This window comes from Perca fluviatilis, chromosome 4, assembly GCF_010015445.1.
Source record: "Perca fluviatilis chromosome 4, GENO_Pfluv_1.0, whole genome shotgun sequence".
Taxonomy (NCBI): domain Eukaryota; kingdom Metazoa; phylum Chordata; class Actinopteri; order Perciformes; family Percidae; genus Perca; species Perca fluviatilis.
Window position 1 is genome coordinate 12,584,670 of NC_053115.1, and position 18,806 is coordinate 12,603,475.

The window sequence follows — 18,806 nt, forward strand, 5'->3', positions numbered from 1 at the left end:
CAGAAATACAATACATTTAAAAGGCTCATATTTATGATTTCTGTCTGACAGCCAGACTGAATGAATGAGGAAAAACGACTCTAGCCAAGAGAAACACTGAACACAATTCAAGATATACTTGTAAACAACTTTATTAAAAAGCTGCTCATCTTTGGTTACCAGAACAATTTCCTTCACGTCCCAAACAGTAACACTTCATTCACAGACGATTAAGCAATATTACACGAGAGGGTTTGATTCAACGTCATTATTGGCACAAGCGCCTCGGTCCTAGCCGCATCACCGAAGTGCTAATAATATAACCCTCTCGTGTAATACTGCGATTACACAAAAACGGTTACCAACAAAATAAAAGTTATAATCAAACTGTATTCATATTGTGGGGAAATTCACTCTCAAAATAATAATAATAAAAGAGGTGATTTCTAGTCCCTCCCTGTTTAGTCAGCCAGTCAACTTAAGGTAACGATAGGTTTGTAGAGATCGTGGCACACACACACAAGAATAATTTACACAGCATCCCTTATACCACTGAATTCATATACATATTAGGGGTGTGACGATCCAATATTAAGATCGGATATCGGCTGCAATATTGACAAAATAGCTGGATCGGGGATCGGAAAAAATTAACAGATCCACGGGCCGATCCAGTTTTTTGTTGTTGTTTTTTTCTTCCGTCGCAGCACATCCTACGTCATTCCTCAGCAGCACCTGTGTCGCATGCTGGAAGGGTTAAGTTAACCGTTAAAGGGATACGCCACCGTTTGTTGAAATAGGGCTTATCACGATCCCCCCTAGATGTAGATAGGTGGGCCAACGCATTTTTTGTGCATGCATTGTTTTAGTCCGGTGCAACACTGGCAGCGCCGCCGCTAGTTAGCTTAGAGTAGTGAATGGAATCCTATGTTGCCGGTTAGCATGTTGTGAGTAAAAGCCAACAAAAAGACAAAAAAACAATTACTTGCACTGAGACAAAAAATGCGTTGGCCCACCTATCTACAGCCAGGGTAGATCGTGATAAGCACTATTAGAACATACGGTGGCATATTCCTTTAAGCAACATGGAGCGAGCCAAAGAGTGCTTCTACATTTTATTTATTTTAAGAAGTTTGATTACATTCTATTTTCGATTTGAATGCACAATTGTTTTTTTTTTTTAAATAACAAATAAATAAGAATTCAATACATTACATCTATGTTATTTTGTCTTAGTTAGGAAAGTGATGTTTAGTTAGGAATGTCTGGTGCCTTTAGTCTCTTCCACATGGTGGAAGGAAGGTAGAAGGTGGAAGGTATACAGTTTATTATTAATTCAACAACGGTATGAGATACCGTATCGGTTCATCCCTCATACTATAAATATCCTTTGAATCAGAATAAGCTCTTCACACTTAAAACACACTCTAGCTGGTTATACAAGTCAGCTTTGGGAAACAAACCAGGATTGATTGAATATTGATTTGTTGATATTTCACAATTACTCTTAAACTTAACAAATTCACAGATCAAACCTTCCAGTTTTAAAACCACTTCAGAGTTCAGCATGAGGCTCTCATCAATTATGATAAAGAGCCTTGAGATGATTGTTTTCAATCTTTTCCTTAAAAAAAAAAAATATATCACCTAAAAGTGAATAAACAAAACCTCACACAAAGCTCTTCAGGTCCATGGCTCCTCGCGAGTGTCAAGCAGGGGCCGAGGCGCAGGCCGCCTGAGAGTTCTGTCTGTTAGCAAGTTAGCTGTGGTCCTGCAAACTGCATGGCGTCCTGCGCTGTAGACGCACATTGGTCGGTCAAGTTAAACGTCTCCATCTCCTCTGCTGTTAAACTGTCAGCAGGCGTCCATCTCTCTTCCTTGCAGCAGCCCACAGCTGAACATTTTTTGGAGTTTAGACATGAAACCAGAGCGTCTTGAATCAGGGCTAAAGAGGGATGGACAGAGAGAGAGAGAGAGAGAGATTTGTTTAGATATAAGGCTTGCATAAAATTACACTGCAGCTACAAGTTTCTCTTACAGCCATAATCTATTAGAATAACAACTGAATATACACTTAGTTTTTTTTTCACAACTTAAAAAAAAAATACATTCAAATATACAACATTTCAGACACATACTCAAGATAATCATCTAGAGAAACAATGACTTTAAATAACTAAAAACTGTTAACTAAAAATATGTAAAGGGGGGATGATTAATCAAAATAGAATTACAATGAGACACAAAGAATATACATTACTCTTTTAAAAGTTCCCCATACAGTATGACAGTTTTGTTGTTTTTAGTGTCTAGAAGTTTAAGAGACTTAAAATATTTCTGGAATTCACATAAAAAAGTAACATTTGTTGTTTTGCATTCATGTAAGTCAAATTTGCCAGATAAAGCTTGACAATGAATCCAATCTTCAAATTCTCATGTTCAAAATAAGATATTTTTACATTCAATTTTGATATTATGATTGGTTTTACACAATATATAATGTAATGTAAAGTATCATTTTGATATTGTATATAATGTATAATGTATATATTGAAAAATATAATGCATAATTTGAGTCCAAAAAGTAATTGAAAGTATACAATGGTAAAATAAATGTGTTACAGATTCTGGGTCATCGTTGCAAAAACTGCATTTGTTTTCAATATTTAAGAATTTAGAAAGATGTGGCTTTGTAGGATATATCTTATCTTATAGATAATACAGAAATGAAATGGTAATAGCTATGCCCTTTGCCAATCAGTGCCACTAAAAATGTTACTCCAAAAAGCTTTTCATCTAGGAGTAATTTTCCGTCTTTCATGAAATGCATTATACGTACAGTATATGTTTGTTGTTGTGTTTAACATTCGAAATGTTATCACCATTTATCATCAAATGAGATTCTAACCTCAGGGCATCTGGGAATAGAAGATGATTTTTCCTTCGACAGAATAAACCCGCTAGGAAGAGCTTTACTTAAGTAAGTTCTCTGCTTGTTACAGGAAAGGATTTAACCAGAAGGAATTTTTCATGACTAAAACGTACACTTACAGTGTTGTCTTAATGAGCTGGGTCTTTGTGATGTTTAAATCCTCCACAGCGTCTTGCTTCCCCCACTGCTGCTCCTCTGGAATATGGTCCCAGATCTCCGTGTTGACCCACAGGGCCCCGGACAGGGTCAGGCTGACCGGGGTGCAGGTAATCCAGCGGCACAGAGGGCAGGAGACGCAGCGGATGCCCCCATCCAGTTTGGACATTTTCTCCAGGCAGGGGGCGCAGAAGGTGTGGCTGCAGTGGAGGACCCGCGGGACCCGGTCGCTGCGGGAGTAATCGTAGCAGCACACGACACACTCGAGCTCTTCGGTGATGAACATGGTGGCTGAATGGTGGAGAGAGGATGTAGCACAGAGTCTCTATAAGCCAGACAACCTGCAGAACATGACAAAAAGAAATCAGTAAAAAATTAAATATATATATATATAATTCACATTAAATATTCAATATCAGACAGATGAAGAAATTATTTTCCTGATATTACATGTTTACAATAAAATCCAACAATACAAACACATCTAGCAGCCCTTTTAGAAAAAGACTTACTTTGAGGATTGGTAGGATTGACTGCTTTCCTGCTGGGTTGACTGAGGATTGCCTCGCTCGGGGAGCTCTTAAAGCATTCCTGACGGTGACGTTGCGTGCAGGTTCAACCATTTCCAAAGAAGCACCGTCAGGGTAAACAAGTTCTGTGGAACTCCACTATGAATGTCACACAAGTAACAAGTGCGCATGCCTTCCATTGTTTTATGATCAAGAGTGTAGCCTTTGTGAGCAATCTCGATTTGATTAAAGTGACGTTTTTATTATAAGAAAATAAATCTCTGACCTCGTTTTACAACAACTCGCTAAAATGTTTATGGACATATTAAAAGTACGATTTGTCACAGAGTCAGATTAAAAAGGAAGGTTTCCTAAAACGCCCTGCCAAGCAGGGTAATTTATTTGCATTTACTATGAAAACATACAATGTCACACAAGATTAACTGAAGCATGGAAATTTGGACATTTGCTGTATGATCACACAAACGCACTCCCATCATCATCATCATCATCAGTTCGTCTTTTTTTTTTAAGATGGTGCCATAAAAAGAGCTATAGAAAGGCAAATCTTCTGCTTTCAGACAATTTTTTTCTGTTGAAACAGATACACAGTAGAACCATCTTCACTAAATGCAATGCACAACAGTAAATTATCAGCAGTTACGTGAGCCGGGCATGTCTGTGCTTGGGTTTGCCCGCACTGCCCTGCTTGGCAAAAAAATAGACGTTTCTTTAGGATTACAGATAAACCCGAGGCTGTTTCTATAAATAAGAGAACAAAAACACAAAGAAAAAAAATTATCAAATAGAAAATAAAATACAGAAACAAAAGTGTCGGTTCTCTTCATGGGTCTCTTCACTTGGACCTATATAGAGTGCTGCTATACTGGTCAGCTAAGGAAGGTACTGGTCTCTATTTACTTCTGTGCAGACACTGGGCTCACTGCTTGGCTCATGGGTTGACAGGAGAGCACGCCTGGACTCTGACCACGTAGCAGTAGCTCTTTCACAGACTGACAGGACAAGTTGTATGCGTTTTATGTATATATTAATTGAGATACAGCTATAAATACACTTGTCAATACTGTTGATGACTTTGTAGGTTGACTTTCTGCGCTGTTTGCTGAGCCTGTGATGACTCATCAGCTGTTAAGCTTTACTGCAGAAAATAGATCTATCAATGAAATACACATAAAAGGACAAGTGCACAAGGTTCTACTTTTATCACACTGTTGTGTACTTTTTGCTGTGTTTCGATTTAGTTTTGCAGTTGTACACGTCTCTGTCAGTGAGTGCTATGAGCTTTGACCTTTCACAGGTCATAAATCAGGTCATAAATCTTCCGTTACCCTTGCATGGAACACGAGGCAGTTCCTATGAGCTTCCATTTGTGCCAACAATACACAGGCATATTCTTGGCACAACTTCAAAGATCTTAGGGAAGTCAACCTTTGACAGGGGTAGTTAGGGACAGGGATGTAATAAATCAATTTTATTGTCATTCAGCATGTTACACACATGTGTAATATCATGAGTGTCTGTATGATTGAATTTTCTATTTTAACTGGAGATCAACACATTCCATGTTTACCCAAACGCATTTGATGTAGTGAAGGCAGATAATTGTTGGTAGAGAAACCAGTTCTTGAGCTGCAGCACAGGTTATAGAAACTTCTTTCCTTGATGCTACTATATGGAAAGGCATAACAAAGAAAACTGACTCCAATTCCAAAACTGAATGCGATTCCCGGAACCATGATTCAAATTCGGTCGAAGACAACATTAATTAGGAGAACCACACAACTGGTCTTCATGGCACTCCTTTTCTCTTGATTTTGGAACAACAGCATCATCAAGTCATACCCTGAGGGGGTCTCTACAACATGATGAATGACCAGGAAGGGAAATACTTGTAGCAGTGATGGGAAGGGCAACACCTTCTTTGTGAACTACCTACTTAAATGTTTAAAGAAACCAGCTTTTATCAGTAATGTTTTATGATATTTAGCATCTTTCTGTTGTTGGGACCTGGCTCCAGCACAGTGCAACAAACCATGTCCTCAGTTCTACACTCTTCCACAACCCATGAGCCAAGTTTATTCCTACTGCTGACATAAACCACTGAAACACAGTGAATCGCAACCATTTTAATAAGCCCCTCCAATCCCCCGGCCCTAATGCCACTCCCGTCCACTCCCCCACCTCCTCCTCTCAATCCTTGGGTGGGCTTTGAGTTGCTGTCTTCCAAAGTCCATGGTAGTGGTGGTAGTGGTGGTGGTGGTGGTGGTGGAGGGGTTTAACCCAGGACTGAACATCCCTCCCCCACATAGTGTTTGTAGAATGTGGAGTCCACTAGCTGGCTCACCTGCAGGGGCCCTACAACACCGGGTCCTCTCACTCCTGGGCTATGCTCCTCAGCACGTACTTGACTGTATAGGCAAATGCCGCAAAGCCTACAATCACAAAGAGGTTGGCAAGAGCCCCACCTAGAAGTCCATGGTTGCGATTGGCCTGCTGCAGGCCGGGGGCGTGGTTTGCACCCCCGAGGGGGGCGGGACCTCCATTGAGGGCGGGGAGGCCATAGTTGGCGTGCTGAGGGTCACCGTCGGGTACCACATCGGGTAAGGGGAGGGGCTGAGTGCGGGCACTTAACTCCTCCTGGGCCTTCTGTTTCTGCTTCATCTCCTGCAGAGGGAAGGAAAGAAATGGGAGATTATTAGGCCAACAAAAAGAGGAGAGACAATTACAAGAAGTTAGAGAACCCTTTCGTACATACATCGACTACATCAGGAAACAGCTCACAGAACACTTTATCCTTGAGGTTGAAGGCCAGGCTTTGGGCTGACAACTGTCTTTTCTGGGGGGGAATAAAAAGCACATCAAATATTTGAGACATCACAGGTGATTTATCACCATGTGCTGTACAGTGGTCATTTTGTTTACACTCACTGTGTAGTCAGAGGTCTCAATGCTGCCGAGGGTGGGGCCTTTCTCCACCATGAAGCTGAGCAGACCTGTGAGGATGGTGGAGACGGACCATGCAGGGTTCCACGTGTCTGGATGGAAGTCTGTGATGGACAAACATAACCTGTGGAGTAAACAAGTAAAGTTACATTAAAAAAAATCAAATAGCAAACACGTTCTAAAAAAAATGACCACGGTAATAATACATAAAATGACCAAAATCATTATTTTTTTAAAAACTATTTAAATCCTTAAAGCTATAGTGCATAGTTTCTGCTGCCCCCATGAGGAATTCTAAGTAATGACAACAAAACTGTAGGTGCGTCCACATGATACAAGCCTTCGTGATCGCTCTCCACAAGCACAGAAAGGAGCTTAAAGCAACACGCCGACTTATTGGAGATTTAGCTAGATAGTCGAGATAGATACCCTTCTCATCTTCCGTGCTGTGCGCCGCCTGAGCGCATCAGCCCATCACAGAACATGCAAGTGACTAGTTCCAGAAATCCTACTGCTCCAAATTATGACAAAGTGACAATCGCCAACATGTTCCTATTTACATGTTGTGATATTTTAGTCGCAGCGTGTACAAAAAATAACGTAATATGAGACACGCCATCTTCTAACCGTAAAACACACCGGAACTATATTCTCAGACAGGCTTGCTGCAAAGCAAATCATTCCACCAAGTACTTATATTCTCCCCACCTGAGAATATAGTTCCCGGTGTGTTTACGGTTAGAAGATGGCTGTGTCTCATGTTACGTTGTTTTTTGTACACGCTGTGACTCTACAAATCATGACATGTAAATAGGAACATGTTGGTGTTATTTTGTCACTTATTCGGAGCAGTAGGATTACTGGAACCATTCACCTGCATGTTCTGTGCTGGCCTGCTGCCGCTGGAGCCGTCAGACAGTCTTACAGCATGCACGGAGATGAGAAGGGAATGTATCAACTTGTCTAACTCTGGGGGTTACGGTGAATAAGCTAAATTCCCAATAAGTCGGCGTGTTCCTTTAAAACGCAACTTGCTGGTTCAAAGTTAGGACTAACAAGTTAATTAGCAGTTAAGAAATAGATTGTACAGTACAGCCCATTTACATTTTTATCATGTAAAAGACGTTTTTTAAAACTTTTTTTTTTTTTAATTAAAAAAAAATGTGTCTGTCGTCGAATCACAAAAATCGTTAGGAGGTAAAATGTGCAATTAATCGTGATTTTAGGTCATATCGTGCAGCGCTACCAGACGACACAATATCTCAACATAGCCATACTAAGAAATCCAGAGAGAGTTGTGTGGAGCTGATAGTCTTAATTAGCTTTGTAGCAACTCATTTGGCAATGGCTTGAATGTAACAGACGTTCATTAATATCAAAAAGTTACACACTAAAGCTTTAATTCTCATTCGATTTATGAATTATAAACCACATTCTTACCTTGTATTACACTTAAATCTCCCATTTGGTGTTATCATATAGATACTTGGTGGTTTAAAAGGAAATTCCCGAGGAAATATGAGTTTTCCATGATAATATCCTCCTAGGAAAAACAGACATGACATCACATAACGTGTGAAGATTAAAAAATAAATAAAACACTTACCACAAAGATCAGCAGGAATCAACTTGCCAACAATGTACCAATTAACAGAAGCTACTAGAGTAGATGCGTGCCAACTTTCAGTTTTACCTTCATATGGAGTTTTCTCAGGACCTCTGACTACATAGTGCCTAAGAAGACAGGAAAGATTTCTGTTAGTGCTACATTTTCCAAATTTTAAAATAACATATTTCATTATATTATATTTCAAACAAAGAATTTTTGGTTAAATATCCATCCTCTAGACCTGCATTAATGTGCTAGCAATGGACTAGAATTAAACTCTACTGACTCTACTTCACTTTAGTGTCTCTTTAAAATTCTTGTCTGCTACTTTTCCTCCTTGTCAAACAATCATTTCCAGGAGTTTCCTGGTTGTTAAGATGCATATCATACAGCTGCAATGTCCCAAGGACCTTAAGAACTTATTTTTTTATTGGGTTTTCAGCAACAACATTCCAGTATATCCACTCTTCTCTATCCAGCTGTAGGCAACAATTGTGCACATTATATCCAAATTAAGATTACACATTAAATATATTAAATCAGAAATGCACATTCAGATATTCATATATGCACAAGCGCACATACAGATGAGCAGTCAGTAAACTGGCAAAAATAAAAACAAAATAAAGATAGTGGAGGGGCAAGGCTAATCAGTCTTATTGCATTAGTAAAGATACTACAGGACTCCACCGCTTAGTAAAGATGGACTTTTGGAGCCTTAATAAATATGTAATGTGCTCCATCTGATAGGGGTCCCAAACCTTCTGGATCCATGTATTATATGAAAAGGGGGTTTCAACCATCTAATAGTTATACACTTCAATTCTGCTGTAAGTAATAGGTTTAAAAGATATTTCTCAGACCTTCCATTCAATCATTTAGGGATCACTCCCAATAGAGCCACAGTGGGATCTCGAGGTATATCCTGTTGGAAGACCTCTTTAAGAGCATCAAATACCTCTTCCCAGAATGTCTTTAGTTTGGGACAGAACCAAAATCTTGATATATGTTTTATGATCACATGAAGTCTATCTGCAGTTTCTGTAAAGCATGGATAGACATGAAAAATACTGAAAGACTTGAAACAGCAACAGAAGGAAAAGCATAATTATACGCATGCCACATGTTGGAGACATGCAAGGCGATTATTCATTTTATTAATGTGAAATCTCTGGCCAAATTTAAGACGGATGCAAATTATAATTGTATCTGTTTTTAGCTCATTTCAGCCATTTAAGTATTGTTATCTGTTTTATCGGTTTGACTGGCTTTGTTTTATTCTACAAGGTTTGATGATTTGGTTACCTTGTAAAAGAGGTTTCTGACCTCAACCAGACCCATCTAGTTATTCATCTCTCTTTTTGACGACGTTCAATTTCCTGGATTGAAATTCCGACGGATGTCCCTCATTTCGTCCAGATGTCCCTCGCTTTCTTTGTGTTGACATTTTAAACTCCGGTGGATTTATGAGGACTATGGTTAACTGTTCCTCAGATCTCTGCAGGGTAAATCCAGACAGCTAGCTAGACTAGACTGTCCAATCTGAGTTTGCTGTAACACGACTAAAACAACGTTTGAACGTAAACATTCCACCAAAACAAGTTCCTTTCCGAAGCCATTTTACAGAGGCGCCGTTGTGATTGGGATTGGTTTAAAGAAATGCCAATAAACAGGTTTTAAAATTGTTAAATAGAAATGTGACTAAAGGTCCTTGCACACGGAGTCCGAAATGTAACTCCGAAAATGTCGTCCGTCGTAAAAACAATTCAGGACGGGTTAAATTTTCTGAGTTTTGACAAGTACAAGGCATGAGCCTATACAGAAATACAGCACAGAGATGCTGGCAGAGTGCAACGTATCATTTCATAACGCGGATAGTCCATCTACAGGTCAGATGGTAATATCCAGGAGGAGGAGGAGGACGATGATGACGACAATGGAAGAGGGGAATATGGAAAGCACACAGAAAAAGGAGAGCAACAATGTAGTGATGGAGATGGGGGGCCAACTGCAAAAGACGCAGGCAGAGAGGACAAAAAGAGAGAGGCAACTGTCAACAGGGATGAAAGGAGGAAGAAGGGGAGAGAGGCAGCGCGAAAGCAGGGTCACATTTTGTATCGTTTTTGCAAAATCTTTCGCAACGATTACTTAATACACAGTGTGCAAGGTTTCTGTGTGACAAAGTTTTAGGAAGACACATACGAAAAAACGCATACGAAGATTTCGGACTCAGTATGCAAGGACCTTAACAGCAAGGTCAAATATAAGATTCAAAAATAGGACACTTGGGGTGTATTTATTTACATATCAAAACAGATACTAGGTCATGTTCTCTGCCCCAAAAACCATTGCCATGACTTAGGTGTAACCCTGTAGGAAATAATACCTTCAACTTAATAAACTCACAAGTTGTGAAGGTTTAGGTATAATTAAAGGTGTAGCTAGCATGTGAATATAAATGAATGGCTGTTCGACAGGAATGACAACAGCAAACCGGGAAGAAAGCCAAAGGATTAACGGTGGTAGACGCTTACGACTTGTATTGTTATAACATTCTCTGCTGGAGGTCATCTTCTTAATAAAAACATGCTGAACACACCCAACCGTTGGAACTACTTTCTACTGAAGAAATAGTTTGTATCACACAGTTAATAATATTATGTCAGCACTAAATCTGCATAGGCATGTTACGGTTGAATTTTTGTTACTGTTCACTGTTGTGGGCACAGCTCACAGTCTCAGAGATAGATGTGTAGATAAAGCAAAACCAATGTAAATAGAGTGCAAAGTTTCCAGTACTTCACCAAAAAACAAATACATTAAGATAAAATTCAGAAAAAAATAAAATATTATTTAGTTAAAACAATTGTGATTTTCATTTGTTATTTTATAAATCCTCTTGGGACGCCTGAGGTTTCTCTTGAGACCCCTTGGAAAACAACAGCTTTAAAACTTTATATAACATATTGGGTTCAGGAGGAGGTACAGCGGGTCGTCCATTAATGGCGGCTCGATCTCTGGCTCTGGCATGTCCGCAAACTGAACCCCAAGTTGCCAGCGCCTTGCGTGGCAGCTCCCCCCGCCATCAGTGTGTGAATGTTTGTGAATCAGAGGCAACATGTATAGTGCTTTGTCCAGTAAGGTATATGCAGTTCATTCACCATTTAAACTCTGCTAATAACAAAAAAAAAGTCCAAGTTAGTCTATGTTCACACTTGGCGTCCTTTTTTTTAAGCTGCCAGCATCTGTTTTATATTATAATCCTATTGAGTAAACAGTGTCAAAAAAGGGGTGAGCGCTTTTCAAAGTTGAAAAAAGTTCAACTTTTCTGAAAAAACCCCCAAAAAAAACATGATGATATGACCGGGTGCTCCCTGTACAGGGAACTCACTTTGTTTTATGTAACGTTAGCAGCACCACTCTCTCTCCGTTCTTTCTCTAGCTCGCTCCACCACTTTGTTTTATCTAATGTTAGCACCACTCCACATAGCACTCTAGCTAGGATACCGTAGCCAACTTTTTCTTGTCAAAAAAGACGCCAAGTGTGAACACAGCCTTAGAGCAATGAAATGCAATGTATTGCCTTGGTGATGATGATTCCTGACTGTGGGCCTTGCCAGGATTAAGACCTTACCATTCTAGGATGTTGGAGGGTAGAGGTTCTGCACAGATGTAAGGCACAGGGTCTTTTTTTATCCTGAGGTAATCCTGCTTAAGTCGCTGCGTGGCTGTGGTTGGAGCTCTCTTATTCCCGTTGCTGTTCATCTGAGGATTTAGAGGATAGGCAAAAAAGACTTGAGTTGGTGTCTTGAAATGTGTTACTGATACACAGAGGCACCACTATCAGGTTATATTCTCTTGCAATACTAGGTCAAAGTGTAGCCTCTCTTTACTGCAGATATTTCAACTCTGGAACTGTTCTGCTTTCTGGGAATTTAGCGCTTTCCCAGTTTACATCTGTTTTGCATTTGACTGATGGTATAGTGTTCATGATGTGTGTCTTCAATAGGCTCAGACTATTTAAACACTGCTTTGTCAAAGTTTTTGATGAAATTTGGTGACATTTGAAAATACATAGAATAAATACAGGACTGACTACGGATATCTGAAAAATAATCTTTTTTATTTTATAAATAATTTCCTCTACAGTTACACAGACATGAATCATTGGTAGGATTGCCAGCAATGAGGATTGTGTATAACATATTGTGATAAATCATATTGGCCAGTGGAAAGCTTCAACTGAAGTTTGCAAAATGTTACTACAGCTTCAAGTGGAGCAGATGAGAAAACTTAACTGTCGCATGATTGTTGATGGCAATTAGTGGGTGCTTGGTAGAGATTGGGGTTAACAACCCTAATGATGGTAACTAATTAAGGGTCATTTTAGCACAGTATTGCTGTAATGTAACCGTCCCAGACCTAGTTCCTAATTAAAACTGTTGACTAGGACTGTGGATTATCTAGATCAGAGATTCCCAAAGTGTGGTCATTCTGAAGACTAGTCCATTAAGTAGTGACATATATTTTATTTATTTTAATCTTAGATGGCAACTAATGGATTGCCCATCAACTGACCAATTATTTTTTTTAAATCTTGGGTTAAACAACAATGAAAAACAACAATGAAAAACTAACTAGACTTAACTGCTGGCACACACACTAGTGGGCGGCACAGTCTAGCCACTTAAACTCCTGCTTGCATTCACGCCTAAGTTTTCGTTGCTTTTTTTCCCCTCCCCCCATAGTACACCTTTTGCTTTTCTGGTTCATGTTTAAAGATTGCATTATCAATGCGAGTAGGTCTACTTCAGTAGGCCTGACATAACGGAAATTAGCTGCAAACGATATTTGGTGACCACACACGTTTTTGTGGGCCTGGGCAATTGTTAATGTTGAACCCTATAATCTGTAAAATGCCAAGAGTTTGACTTTAAATCAAAAGTCCCAAAAGCAGTCAACTTACAATGATACAAAAGGTATCTCATGATACATAGATAAGCAGCAACAACTCATTTAAGAAGTTGTATCCAACAAATGCTTGTTCTTCACAAATGTCACTGATTGATCTTAGCTACTGACAATTTTTCAAACAATTGTTTCAGCTGGTTGTAGAATCAGGTGAAAGTAGCTCTTAACTAGGCTACGGGTTGGGTAATTTAAACTACAGCAATGCATCAATTACATTGAGCTGATTGCCCGTGTTTTGCTTGGAATTGTAAAATAATAATCTAAAAAGTTGTCAAATAAATACAGCTATTCAAAAGCCACAAATTAATTTAAATGTTAAATTTGTTCATATCCCTCATAAAACTAACTTGACTGTGACCTTTGCTATACTTTATTCCATTTTAACCATATATTTTTAACCTATATTATTTTCTAATTATAGTAAAATCCCCAGAGTATACATATAAACTTGCCATGCCTAGTCAAGTAAAAAAAAGTGCATTATTTAATTTTAAAACATAGTGGAGTTAAAGTATTATTATTTAATATGGAAACATGCAAGTCCTAATATTTTTGAAATTATACTGCTATATGTAGCCTATGGGCAACACGAAGTGGATTTAAATGTAACGCTACTTTTAACTTTCCTTGCTTCTCAGCCCATTTAACTCAAGATAGCTTCTCTATCTGCACCACATTGTCTGCTGACCCAGTGTCATTTGGCTAGCTGACAATATAACGCTAATGAGTTGTACAGTGGCTGTGGAGGAGGGTCTGGCAAAACGAGTCTAGTTGTACAGTAAGTGTTAAAATTATGTCAGCGACGTCACTTCCTAATAAATAACAGGCTATGTTACTTAGCTATCGTTAACGCAGTTTATGTTAACTGAGGCTAATCAGCTAACGTTCCTTGACAAGCTAGCTACACTACTGATAAATCTCTAGCTCGCTAACCGATCGATACGTTAGCTCGATATCAGACAGTTACCCAACCACCTAACGTTACTGTAAACAACACACTGCTGTTCAACTTCAAACTGCAGAATGACATCATATGTGACTGCCCGACTTTTATTAATCATAGCGAATCAATACTGTCCGCCCAGGCAGGCTAAATAAAGCTAGCATGTACAACTGGTGTGTAAAGTCCTGTCTGTATGTACGTTATTATTATATGGCGTGTGACGTTACTGTGTTGGCTACTAAAGACTAGCTAATGTTAGCCTACGTAGGCCGGAACTATGTTTTGGCTACCTAGCTAGCGTTAGCGGCGGCTAGCACAAACAGTTGTGTTACAACCGAGAGCTGACCCACACATCTCTAACATTTACAAACTAGACGGCAAAAAGACATACCTCTCCAGAGAGTCCAGTTAAAATTGGTCTTTGTGGATGTACACGAAATAAGGCTGCTGTTTCTGTTGTCAACCCCCAAACCGATAAGACGATGACACCAACGTAGCTTTAGCTATCGCCAGCAGGAGTAAAAATGACGCTTCCGGTTTTATTCTTCTTCTTTGTGTTATAGCGGTTGAAAAGATACATTAAAAACGCATCACTGTCACCAGCTGATCTGAAATATAATGCCTAATTATAATCTTTCGAACAGTACGATAATGTTTAAGTAATAGCCTACTGTTAATCTGGGAGATAAGTCTTTATAGTCACAATACCCGTACTTACATTTGTAGTCAATTAATCACCAATACACGCCTGACACATTACAAAGCCGTATGTGTCTACTGGGACCATAATCATCTTTTCAACAAGCAGATATAAAACAATAGATGTGACATGTCACTCAGACTTGCCATTCCGGGATGGCAAATTTATTTTCCTAGGATGGCGAAGGCATGGGGAAGGCATGACCCGCTCTCTCCTTCTGATTGCCTACTCGTTGCCTGCTCTTTGGTTTGGGTTATGGTAGTCTCGCATTGCCAGACCTACGTCCACAGCGCTGCGGAGGGTTAAGGCAGAGTAGGGAGGGACACATTTCGCCGTAGAACTGGACTTGCTTAATTGTTACCTATGGTAAAAGAGGCAATTGTGTTGTCTTTATATTCCTTGTTTTTCTCTACCATACCAATCCATCAATACGGTTCTATTCACAGTAGGCATAATGAGCGTAAGACAACTGTGCCTGTCTAGAATGAACAAAAATATTATAGATTATTATAGCTCCAAGAACAATCATGCGTTTAACCATGGAGATGATCTCAATTGTGCATTTATAGGCTATTGCAGAAAATAATTGTATTTTTTAAATTTTGCCTTAACTTAATATGTAAGAACTAATGCTACATTAAGCAATATTTTTTATGCAGAACTCCAAATAGATTCAGTATTATGGCATATAGCAGCAATTAAAATCAGACAGACAAGAGAGATACAACAGTGATATATTAACATATTTATTAATGTCTTAAATTGTACATCATTGAATCCAGATTTATCTTAGATGCTAGCAAAGCAACAAAGTACAGAAAATAAGCAGAAAATTAATTTGTCTACCCGGAAGTGATTTTTGTGTTAGTGCAACATGCTTTTTCTATGTCTAAAAAATATACCAGGGTTATTTTGGCTTGGGCCTGGAGATTAGAGCAGGGCGATATGGAAAAAATCAAATGTCAAGATATTTTTAACTAAAGACATCAATGTCGATATTGCGGTGATATTGTAGGGTTGCCTATTGGTGATTTCACAAATTATTTACATATTTACAATGTTATTTTTGATAAATAATCATCAGTAATAGGGATATAATGACTAAGTGGGTAACGGCACATAATAAAACAGCTAGAACAGTCTGGTAAGTTCAGAAAATTACATCACTTTACTGTAATTCAACCTTTAAAACCAGGAGGAGACAACACTTTTGTCATATTACAATATCCAAAATCTAAGTTGATATCTACAACACCTGTGCAAAGGAACAGTTTGAACCATATAATATTTTGACATGACAAGGTCTATTATCGTGACCTTGACTAAACATATTTACAAGAGCAATTGAGAACAATTACAAGCCTGGTATGAAATAGCTTCAAAGGGGCTGTACTCCATATTCAGACAGAAAAAAGTGGTTTTGAATTGCCTCCACATGGATCTCACAGACTGTTCCTAACTGGTCAATACTGGTCAATACTGAAACTCGCAGCCGGACCAGCTATCAAAACAAAGAACAGAGAAGCTCGGATTTAAACACACAGAGGGAGTGTGACTTCATTCTCTGCTCAGGACGCCATTACTCCACTATGTCTTTACAGAGCAAATATTTGTCTACTTTTATATTAATGCTCTGAATATTTAGTACAGCCTATTTAACTGCCTGCAGGGTTTTGATCATTACTTCCACCTGCAGCACTCACTCCCCAGCATCAAAGCGTCTTTTTAATGGCATGTGGCTGCCTCCCTCTTGATTCCGAAGTGACTGAAACGTTGTCAGTGGTCACTGTGGCTTCTTGCAACGACTGAACTGTATGCTCCTTCTCCTCAACTTCTCGGGCTGGAGAGATGCGAGGAGAGAAAACTCGCGAAAGACACCAACACAGTAGATGTCACCTGCAACAGGGAATACTAAAGTCAATTTGGGGGCTTTGTCCCACTGCAGGGCACTGTGGAGACTGCAGTAACCAATCTACTGTTTTTTGCTTACCTTTAACACCAGTGAGTAACGCACCCACACTTGTTTAATGACAACATGACATAAAGGCAATAAGCCAGCAAATACGGCAATCTCCAATAACCACTTTTTACCATTCATGAAGAAAGATAGAGCAGATAAACCTCTCCACGAAAGAGCAAAGCCCCCAAAAGCATGGCCTCAAGATGGAGTGAAGTTCCTCAGTCCACCTAGGTCAGGGCTGTAGACAAGTTCAAGACCAGGACTAGTCAAAACCAAGTCAAGACCAAGTCCAAAGAGGTTCAAGTCCAAGTCAAGGCTGAGTCCAAATGAGAGACAGTCAATACAGAGACAGAAAAAAAGAATCCTCTTTAAGACCACTTACGTACCTGTTTAGAATTTATGTGATGTGAGAGACAGTAACTCTTCTATTTTAAGATGACAATTTTGCTTTATTATTTATAATAATCAAAAGGCAAGTGCAAAGTAACACACTATAGGATCAGATTAGGCCATATTATTTACTTAAAATATAAATTGGAAAAGTTCCCATTCTTGAACTTATGACTTGTCCTAAAGAATTCATAGTACAAAGTGCCATTGTGTCTGTTGCCAAAATGAAAACGACTGATACCTGATGATTGAGGTGTATGATGCAGCCAGGTTTATACCAGGCAACCAATCTCGATGCCAGTTCTAGATGGATTTTGAATTAAACTAATACCTGTTTTCTGAACGAGTGCGCTTCATCAATGGTTTTGTTTTGAAGGCGGAAGTTACTTTTGAACAAAATCATATAGTGCTGGACTCGGTTGAGACCAACTAGAATATTTGGCAAGTCCAATGGCCGAGTCCGAGACAAGTCCGAGTCCAAATACCAACGAGTCTAGGACGAGACAACAGAAAAGCGTCTGGACTGAGTCTGGACTCAAGTACTACAGCCCTGACCTAGGTGGTACCTAGACAGCCATTCCTTCAGGTACTATAAGTTACTCTTTCTTCTATAAAGTATCTTTTGTTTAACTAAGTAAATGCTTCCCCTTCTAAATGGGAGTCTCGGTTAGTTTGCAGAACAGAAAATCAGGAACTTGCAGGGAAAGAGCGGTGAGCATCCTGTCCATTTCACTCCCACATACTCCTGGGATCCTTTTTCCTTTCATACATAATCAAGTCACAACCAAGTTATACCTGGATTTATGTGCTTAATATACTAATTGACATTTCATAATATGAAGTGTACTGTACTTACCCATTGTCTTTGTATATATACATTGAATGTTTGAACATTTTGGGAGTGTACACTACATATTTCCAAATGTACGTGAATGCTGCATTATAGCTGGGTTCTAGAAACAATACACCTCCACAGAAGATTTCTGTGTACTGAATGGCTCAATGCTCCCCAGGAAACTAAAAAAAGATCCCAACATCAAGAAAGCTGCAAATATTTCCCCAGAGTGTGTGTGTGCAATAGAAAAAACCCCACAGCCACCAGAGCAGAGAGAATCACAGTATCACACTACTCCCTTAGTAAGACGGCCCAGGATGCTTCACTCACTCTATCCCGAACATCCTTGGGTTTAACTCTCCCGCTGCCCGTGGCAACCCCTGTGGTAACAAAAGCAATGATATGTCAGTCAGTGTTTATATCCTCAAGTGGACATGTGCCGTTTGCCTGAAGGGTAAATCGAGCAATTAGATATTTCTGGCATGTGAGAAAAAAACATTTCTGCGATGGTGTAACAATGCTTGTGAAATAACATGTTTTACACACTGGAGACACTGAGTTATTCAAGGCATGTTGTTGCTGCTGCAGGCTAGAAAACTGAGATACTGTTTGAAACACATAAGACCCTAAACACTAAAAAGTGTGTTGACATTGAGCTGGCAGTCTGGAGATGTCCAAGTGTATACCTCCTTTATACTGTATTATGTTATCATGAAAGAAACCATTGCTCTGAATAAGCCAAGTGCTACCCAAAAGTTTGTTATAGACCAAAAGACATAGTAGACCAGATTGTCAAAAAAATAGCATTCTCCCAACATCTGACAACGTTTCTACATAGCTATACTGTATTTCTTCAAA

At 39.2% G+C, this 18,806-nt stretch overlaps 3 protein-coding genes across 6 annotated transcripts in view; all 3 read right to left on the reverse strand.

Annotated features, from left to right (window-relative positions):
• Positions 1 to 1,213: 1,213 nt before the first annotated feature.
• LOC120557737 (RING finger protein 224-like) lies at positions 1,214 to 3,834 on the reverse strand. 2 transcript variants are annotated; one of them, XM_039798320.1, is made up of 3 exons: positions 3,580 to 3,834; positions 3,031 to 3,408; positions 1,214 to 1,924 (listed from the first exon to the last, which is right to left on the reverse strand). In XM_039798320.1, the coding sequence occupies exons 2-3, from the start codon at positions 3,351 to 3,353 to the stop codon at positions 1,834 to 1,836; spliced, it is 414 nt and encodes a 137-aa protein (XP_039654254.1). In that variant the 5' UTR covers positions 3,354 to 3,408; positions 3,580 to 3,834; the 3' UTR covers positions 1,214 to 1,833. The 2 variants fall into 2 exon arrangements, with proteins under 2 accessions (XP_039654254.1, XP_039654255.1); XM_039798321.1 differs by having other exon boundaries at positions 1,826 to 1,924; positions 3,025 to 3,408.
• Positions 3,835 to 3,943: 109 nt separating this feature from the next.
• Positions 3,944 to 14,973, reverse strand: ube2j2 (ubiquitin-conjugating enzyme E2, J2 (UBC6 homolog, yeast)). 2 transcript variants are annotated; one of them, XM_039798319.1, is made up of 7 exons: positions 14,782 to 14,973; positions 11,784 to 11,914; positions 8,234 to 8,274; positions 7,981 to 8,083; positions 6,526 to 6,664; positions 6,353 to 6,433; positions 3,944 to 6,261 (listed from the first exon to the last, which is right to left on the reverse strand). In XM_039798319.1, the coding sequence occupies exons 2-7, from the start codon at positions 11,912 to 11,914 to the stop codon at positions 5,971 to 5,973; spliced, it is 786 nt and encodes a 261-aa protein (XP_039654253.1). In that variant the 5' UTR covers positions 14,782 to 14,973; the 3' UTR covers positions 3,944 to 5,970. The 2 variants fall into 2 exon arrangements, with proteins under 2 accessions (XP_039654253.1, XP_039654252.1); XM_039798318.1 differs by lacking the exon at positions 14,782 to 14,973 and adding an exon at positions 14,455 to 14,609.
• Positions 14,974 to 15,493: 520 nt separating this feature from the next.
• The window catches only part of LOC120557659 (arf-GAP with coiled-coil, ANK repeat and PH domain-containing protein 3-like), a 60,555-nt gene continuing 57,242 nt past the window's right edge, over positions 15,494 to 18,806 (reverse strand). For both annotated transcript variants that reach the window (XM_039798204.1, XM_039798203.1), the window contains exons 25-26: positions 18,279 to 18,328; positions 15,494 to 16,659 (exon numbers count right to left, since the gene is read on the reverse strand). In XM_039798204.1, coding sequence (XP_039654138.1) covers positions 16,591 to 16,659; positions 18,279 to 18,328 — 119 coding nt within the window. In that variant the 3' untranslated portion in view covers positions 15,494 to 16,590. The remainder of the gene's footprint in view (positions 16,660 to 18,278; positions 18,329 to 18,806) is intronic.

Excerpts from the sequence above, each read along its gene's own strand:
- LOC120557737 (XM_039798320.1), bottom strand. The coding sequence starts at position 3,353 with ATGTTCATCACCGAAGAGCTCGAGTGTGTCGTGTGCTGCTACGATTAC. Across the intron at positions 1,925-3,030 it reads CAGCTCATTAAGACAACACT|CCCTGATTCAAGACGCTCTG; the intron begins GTAAGTGTACGT and ends ATCCCTCTTTAG.
- ube2j2 (XM_039798319.1), bottom strand. The coding sequence starts at position 11,914 with ATGAACAGCAACGGGAATAAGAGAGCTCCAACCACAGCCACGCAGCGA. Across the intron at positions 8,084-8,233 it reads TGAGAAAACTCCATATGAAG|GAGGATATTATCATGGAAAA; the intron begins GTAAAACTGAAA and ends TGTTTTTCCTAG. Across the intron at positions 6,262-6,352 it reads TGTTTCCTGATGTAGTCGAT|GAGATGAAGCAGAAACAGAA; the intron begins GTATGTACGAAA and ends TTCCCTCTGCAG.